At 46.7% G+C, this 7,203-nt stretch overlaps 1 protein-coding gene across 2 annotated transcripts in view; it reads left to right on the top strand.

The window, feature by feature from the left end:
- Nucleotides 1-4,992: 4,992 nt before the first annotated feature.
- Nucleotides 4,993-7,203, top strand: part of RNF150 (ring finger protein 150) — a 112,709-nt gene continuing 110,498 nt past the window's right edge. For both annotated transcript variants that reach the window (XM_066317994.1, XM_066317993.1), the window contains exon 1: nt 4,993-5,467. In XM_066317994.1, the coding sequence (XP_066174091.1) occupies nt 5,002-5,467 (466 nt within the window). In that variant the 5' untranslated portion in view covers nt 4,993-5,001. The remainder of the gene's footprint in view (nt 5,468-7,203) is intronic.

Raw genomic sequence — 7,203 nt, 5'->3', positions numbered from 1 at the left:
AGGTAAGGCTCCTTTGAACTATTTCCATAGTTTTTTAATGAAAATACCACTTTCCTTATAAATTCTATTGAACTTTTCCTATAGCTCCAGTGAGCAGTTTATTTTGGCTGTAACACAGATACTTTTTTGTCTGGACTTTACTCAGAAACTTTATTTAGAGTGTCAAAGTATTCTCAAGAACATTTCAAATTTACCTCAGTAAATGAAACCAGAACTACAGTGGCAACTGTAGTGACTCAGAATATGTTACAGTGGAATGAAGCAGGACCCCAATCTAAGGCAGGATTCTGGAATAAAGTGGCAGGTAATATAGCTATTAGCATATGAATGGGAAGATGGATGGAGTATTATCACTGTCAGTTAGGACAAGAAAAGATGTATTGCTCAATTAACTCTCTAAATGAACTGACACAGGTTTGTAACTCAAAGCACAGTGTATTGGCAGCAAAGGGATGAGGGGATGGTATTGCTTTATCCTTTGCATGGTCTCCCAGTGTTAACATCTCTTCTGCTCTTCTCCAGCTGTGGAAAAGGATCAATTTCAGTCTCATAGCCAGGGAAGGCAAAAACTTCTTTTCCTGAGGACTTGCAGAGAGATCATGTTTCAGTCAGCTTTCCTGCTGTCATCAGCATCAAGAAACCTTCAAGCTGCCCTCAAGTTAGCATTAACCCCAAGTGTCTCCCAGTCACACGTGACTGTCCCCAAACCCCGTGGGGACAGCCACACCCAAGGCAGAGGGAACTGACCAGAACATTCTGAGAGTAGAGAGAGGAGGGACTTCTCACCTACCCCGTGGTGAGTATTTTCCCTAAGTTTGCTTTGCTCATGCCCAGTTCAACACCGAGTGAGTGACCTTTGGGACTATCTAGGTCCTATATATAGTAAGACATCAAGTTTGCACACTTTGTATTGCTTCCTGAATGATCTTCCCTCGAGTGATAAAGGAGCCAGTGCACCTAATACAGGCTTTTTCAGTATCCTGCAATGCCACCTTCAGTATTCTTCTAGATAAATGTTCCTAAATTCCAGGTAAATCCCCACTTCAGCAGAATTTAGGCAGCCTAGTATTTTAAAGTCTGATTTTTAAACCTTTTGCCATTTTACCTCTTGGCAATGAGTGTGTCAAGAAGTTCAGCTAGAAGTCCACAAAACACTGTGGGATTCTGTAACAGAGGGCTTCAAGTAACCTGGTGGAGATTCCTCACCTTTTACTGAAGAAACTTCTGCTATTTCCTTTAAGATCATTTGGGTTTTGGTACAGACACACAATCCAGCACAATGTAATTTAGCAATTACCTTTTAAACAAAAAAGGGTATAAACAAACTAATTTTACCTCATGAAAGGGCAAAGAGTCATGGCATGTGCCAGAGGTAGTCGAGCAGTGAATTTCAATGTGTCCTTTGCTCATTATCAGCTGTTGCCTAAATCCAGCTTCTGAGCTTCTGTATATGAAGAATTTGGAGGTGGAGTTCCCCACATGCCACTTCTCTTACTAACCCTATTTCACACACTCAAGTTGAATATGATGGTCTTGTAGCTTTCTGCAAGGTGTAGTTCAGATGGAATTACTGTTACTTCAGAAACATGGAGGACGGGGAGGAGAATTTATAATATGTTGTTTAAGTCATACATAGCATTCAAAATCCAGAGACACACCCCTCATCCCAATGCTACTGATACTGTAAAATTATTTTCAGTAGCATATAGTCGAGATTGTGCTTTTCACTTTAATTCGGGCAATGAGATTTCTGACAATGCCTTGTATGCTTCTAGGGGTTTGGGGTTTTGTGAAGGAGAGAACATAGGGTAGGATAGGGTGGTGGCCTGGGAAGAAAGCTGTTCTTGAAAGCATGGTGTTCTTGTGCCAGGACCAGAACAGAGCTCTGGGGAAGATATTTCTGTGAACAGAAACAACGTGGGAAGAACCACCATCAGCTGTGACACCACACTGGGTGAGTTTAAGTCAGAGCATTGACCTAGTTAATTGTAGTTCAGCTTTCAGCAAAAAAAAAAGTAATTGAGTATTCAGTAGTATTTTCAAGGTGAGAAGTGACCATTAGATTATAAATTAATTGTGAAGAATTTCACATCTTGCACTTGAAGCATGCTTTCAATCGGGGTTTGTTTGTTTATTTGAATATAAGAGATTATTTCCTCTTCCTTTCACTTCCCAGGACCGTCTCACTTCAGAATTTTCTCCAGTAGACAGGAACTGTTTAATCAGCTACTTTTGCTCTGAGCTACACTGTCTAGTTTAAACTTTAGTTCCTATTATGTTTTCCTCTAGCTTTAAAAGCCTATTGGTACCTGCTGTTACAGCCCTGTGGTGGTACTTACACAATGTAATCACATCCCCTCTTTTCTTGAAAAGCTGAATAGATTGGGCACCTGAAGTGTCTCCCTGGAGAAGAACTACTTCAAATTATTTTAGGGTTCCTTTCTTAACCTTCTCAAGGTTCTCCTCAAGGTTCTCAATATCTTTTTTTTTTTTTTTTTTTTTTTTTTTAATGCAGATACCAAAACTGGACAGCTTTAAACATTTGTCTTACTAGTGTTTCAAGCAGAGCAAAAATCTACTATTTCCTACTTGTTTCTCCTCTGAAACATCCAGGGATAGCTGTATCCTCTTTAGGCTCCAATTCCCTAGGAATATGGGACAATTCTTTCCCACTCTGACCCCCACACCTTTCCCTGTTTGCAGAGTAAACCACACACTGCTCCAGAGGGGCTGGCACCTCGTCACCCGGAGATGTGTTTTTACATTAAGCTCTATTAAAACACATTTTGTTTCAACTGAGTTCATCTTATCTGGTCTCTAATAGGATACAGTGTAATGAGAATGTCATGTATCATTGAATAGCACGCTTGTCAAAACCCTGTTATGGATGTGGCTGTGTGACTTCACTGACCACATTGATAACTTCCTCACAGAAACATGAATCATAATTGCTTGGCAGGCCGCTTCCCATAAAAACACTTTGTCCTTACATTGGATTTTTTTCTCTCTTGTTTTTCGAGTTGGTCAATGTCAGCCTAATCAGCCTGAAACTAACAGATCACCATAATTAGTTTTTCTGGGCCTTATCAGGAAACCAAACACTAAATTTTTCAAGATTTTCCTGTTATGACAAGACTTACTTGAAGTAGTGTCAGAAAGTTACTCTCTCAGTCCTCCTGTCCATTCTTTTGGTATTTTATTGGTACATGTGTGCCATTTTTCTGGGTCTGCTGTTTTTCATATGTTCTTAGGGGATGCTTCTTCTCTTTTTAGTCCATAATCTAGCAAACATGTTCTCCCTTTCTTTCTAAATACAATCCTGAAGCATTTTTTAATAATAGATATACTTTTTAGCCTTCTCTTCCTTAAACTTCTAAACATACAAATGTTTTATTGCCTGTAGCCCTTACAGACACAGATTTCCCCCTTAGGGCTTTTGCTTCCCTGAAGAAATCTTAAGACTTTCTAATTAATGATGATGACCATCTACTTTTGCATTTCAACATTAGTTCTATGTGGTAATTTTTTCTTCTCATTTGCTGACTTTGCTTTTTCAAGGAAAGTTTTCCTCTTGCTTAATGGTAGACTTCTTGGTAAATCACCATATTTTCCTGTGAACTTCTCTATTTTATTCCCATATTCGTATTTTTTTTCTCCCAAATGCACTTTTTACAGCTTTAGGGAATTAACTGTATTGAAGCAGCATGTGTGTGTGTAAAATATGGTTAAGGCTTTGCTTGGATCATGGGCCGCTATGAACATAATTTGGAAAGAGGCAAATATTGACAAGAGATACTCAGGCACTCATTGAATGAAAGTGAATGGTATTTCCAGCAGCAGATTTTGCTAACAGGGGCTACATTAGACACTACCGGTAAATCTTGTAACACATTCTTTTGTTACTGAATATAGCGATGGGAAAGTGGGATTTTGGCCATCATTTGCACTAGTTTAGACAGATAAAGAGTCCAGCTGTATTTTGATCCTTTTGAAAGGTGTCAGTCATGGCCAAAATTCTTTTGGGGTGTTTGATACACTAGGAACCCCCAAGTCTGGGCTTTCGCCGAACCAAAATTAAACACACCGTTTAACTGCCTCTAGAGAGCAGCTGCATCATTCCTTGAGGCTTTCTGTGCTCCTGTCATACACACTTCATTTTGGTAAACGCGCCTGCCCTTCCCATTCTGGAAAGTAGAGCCGGAAACATATTTGGTGTGTATTTAAAAACCTCTGTACAAGCGACCACCCCTCTGAGCTGGGCGCCATCGTTACACTGTAACACTGACATTTGCAAGTTTCTTATCGTCTCCTGCAGCGGTCGAAGCAGAAAAAGCAGAGCAGAACCGAAGCTGGAGCGGGAGGTGCCGGATCCCGGGAGATGCCCGGATCCCGCCACGGGCGGCCCTGGCACCGGCCCGCGCTCCCGCGCTGCCGCCAGGTGGCGCCGCCGCGCCGCTCCCGCCGCCGGGAGCCGGTTCCAGCGGGAGCCCCCTCCGCCGGGAGCCGCTCTGCCGGGAGTCCATTCCGTCAGGAAGCCCCTCCGCGGGGCCGGGCGGCAGCCCCTCCGCCAGGAGCCCCCTCCTCCGGCAGCCCCTCGGCCAGGAGCCCCCCGGGCCGGCAGCGCGTCCGTGGGGCCGGGCCGAGCCCGAGCCCGCAGCGGGAACTGCGCCGCCGTGTGCGCGTCTGGAACTCCCCCCGCGCCGCGCCGCCCCCTCCGCGCTCTTCCCCGGCCGCGCTGCCAGCAGCGGGGGAGGCAGCTGTGCGGGCAGGGCGAGGGAGGAGGGAGAGGGGAAGGCGGAGACAGGGCCAGCCCGAGGAAATCAAACGGCCCCGACATGAATTAGGCAGCGGCCGTGGAGGGGAGGGCCCCCTCCCCCGCTCGCTCGCAGGTCCCGCACGGCGCCGGCGGGAGCAGCGCCGCCCCGCTCGGAGCGGCGGCTCGGGGCGCGCACGCACACACGGACCGGCGGCGGCCGGGCGGGAGGGCGGGGGGGCCGGCAGATGAAGATGGCAATGTCCGTGATCCAAGCGTGCCGCAGCCTGGCGCTCTCAACATGGCTGCTGTCCTTTTGTTTCGTGCATCTGCTGTGCCTGGACTTCACCGTGGCCGAGAAGGAGGAGTGGTACACGGCCTTCGTCAACATCACCTACGCCGACCCGGCGGCCGGCAGCGCCGAGCTCCGCAGCGAGAAGAGCGAGTGCGGGCGCTACGGCGAGCAGTCGCCCAAACAGGACGCCCGCGGGCAGGTGGCCGTCTCCGCCTCGCCCGCCGACCTCTTCGCCTGCGACCCCGGCACCCGCTTCAACGCCCCGGCGCCGGGCAAGAGCTGGGTGGCCCTGATCCCGCGGGGAAACTGCACCTACAAGGACAAGATCCGCCACGCCGCCGCCCAGAACGCCTCCGCCGTCGTCATCTATAACATGGGCTCCAGTAACGCCAACGAGACCATCACCATGCCCCACGCAGGTGAGCCGTCCCCAGGGCTGTGCTGAGGGGGCAGACGGACGGAGCTCCTTTTCCAGCCCGCTCTGCCGTCCCGCATCCTTGGGGTGGGAGCTGCTGCGGGAAGGTGTCCTCGCACCTCCTGACAGGGAGCGGGATGGGCTGTGGGCGTCGCTGGGTGGTGGGTGCCCGTCGCGGGGGCCGTGGAGCTCCTCTCCGTGCTGCCATGGCAAAGGATGGATGTGCCGCTAGCGGAATCCATAGCGATGCACGCCGGTGCTCCGGGGATGAAAAGTTTGGGACGTGTAAAGTTTGGGTCTAGTCAGAGGAACGGGACGCAGATCCCACTGTGGGGCACAGGTGTTTCGCTGTGTCCTGAGGGTCCTTTGGCAGGTGGGGTGGAGTGTGACTGAGAGCTTTGGAAGAGGAGAAGTTGTAGTTTTGTGGTGCAGGCTTATCAGGAGGTGCAATAAAGTAGAGAACACGGTGTCCACAGTTCTGGCTGCGATAGTGTAAAAGCTGTGAGATCGAGTAGGAATGTCGAGTATCTGATTTGGTGAGAACATGAGACGTGTTGTCCAGGACCGGGATGGGGGGGGAGTGTTTCACTCTCCCAGGTGACTGTTCTGGTGGAGTTTGTGCTCGCAGTGTCAGCACATGGGTGGTCGGGTCCCAACATGTGCTCGTCAGCTAGAACCCAGTCAAAATCCAGTGATTCAAAATAACCTAAACCCTGGCTTATGCCCACAACAAAATCCCCCAGTGTTTCTGTACCAGTGCTTGATCTGAAATAATGTCTTAAAAACAGTTCACCAGATTTATATTTAGGGACAATGCTTTCTGCCAGGGGTCACTTGTCTTTTATACCAGCTGCCTATGCCATGGAGATAAAATACCACCTATTGTGAAATCTCAGTTTGGTTTCCATCCAGTAACTAATCATGCCCAGCTGTTTCATGCCAGATGAATCTTAGTAGAGTTGGGGTAAATAGAAACACAGAAATGCTGCAAAACAGGATGTTATTCTAATGACATGTTAAATTTCCACAGTAAACTAGCTAGCTTGGATGTGCTGAGAAGCAATTTCTTGCCTAACCATAGTGCTAAAATACTGCTGATGCAAAAGCAGCGATTTTGGAACCTCTTGTGTCCAGCCTGTTATAGAGATTAACCATTTGTATTGGGCAAATTAGTGTTTCCTTGGTAGGGTTGGTGGAGCTTTTTTCAGTGTTTTCCTTTGGTTTTGTGAGACAAGCAACTCATAACCTCTTGAGCTTCCTAAAACTATGTTTTATAACCTGCCCATGGTTTAGCAGCTGTTCAGATTATACTTCTTGCTACTTTAAGTATCACAGATTATATACTAAGAAGTATAAAGCAGTAGGAGCTTGGCATACTTAGGCACCCTCAAAGTAAAGCTCAGGCTGTTTTAAAACTTAAGATGCAGCATAGTTTGTCCTTCTCTAGTAAGCCTCTCTAAAAGTGCCAACATGTTGGATTAATTAATGGTTTGCCTGTTTTTAAAGTATGCACTAAGCTGTTTTACCACACAAATGGTGTTTTATTAAGAAACGGTGGGAGTAGAAAATGTGTCTAACCTTTTAAAATGCTAGAGCTTTAGTTTGTTTTAAAGTCTAAGATGAAGAAGGGAAGGAAACTTTCTTACTGAAAGTGGCCTCAGATTTAAAAAATATGAACATAGTATCAATTATCCTGGGAGCAACTTCTTTTATGTCATGTGATTCCATAGGATTTGTTCT

The sequence above is a fragment of the Sylvia atricapilla genome, chromosome 4, assembly GCF_009819655.1.
Source record: "Sylvia atricapilla isolate bSylAtr1 chromosome 4, bSylAtr1.pri, whole genome shotgun sequence".
Lineage (NCBI taxonomy): Eukaryota > Metazoa > Chordata > Aves > Passeriformes > Sylviidae > Sylvia > Sylvia atricapilla.
The sequence above is the reverse complement of the archived record's forward strand: the minus strand, read 5'-3'. Positions and strand labels throughout refer to the sequence as shown.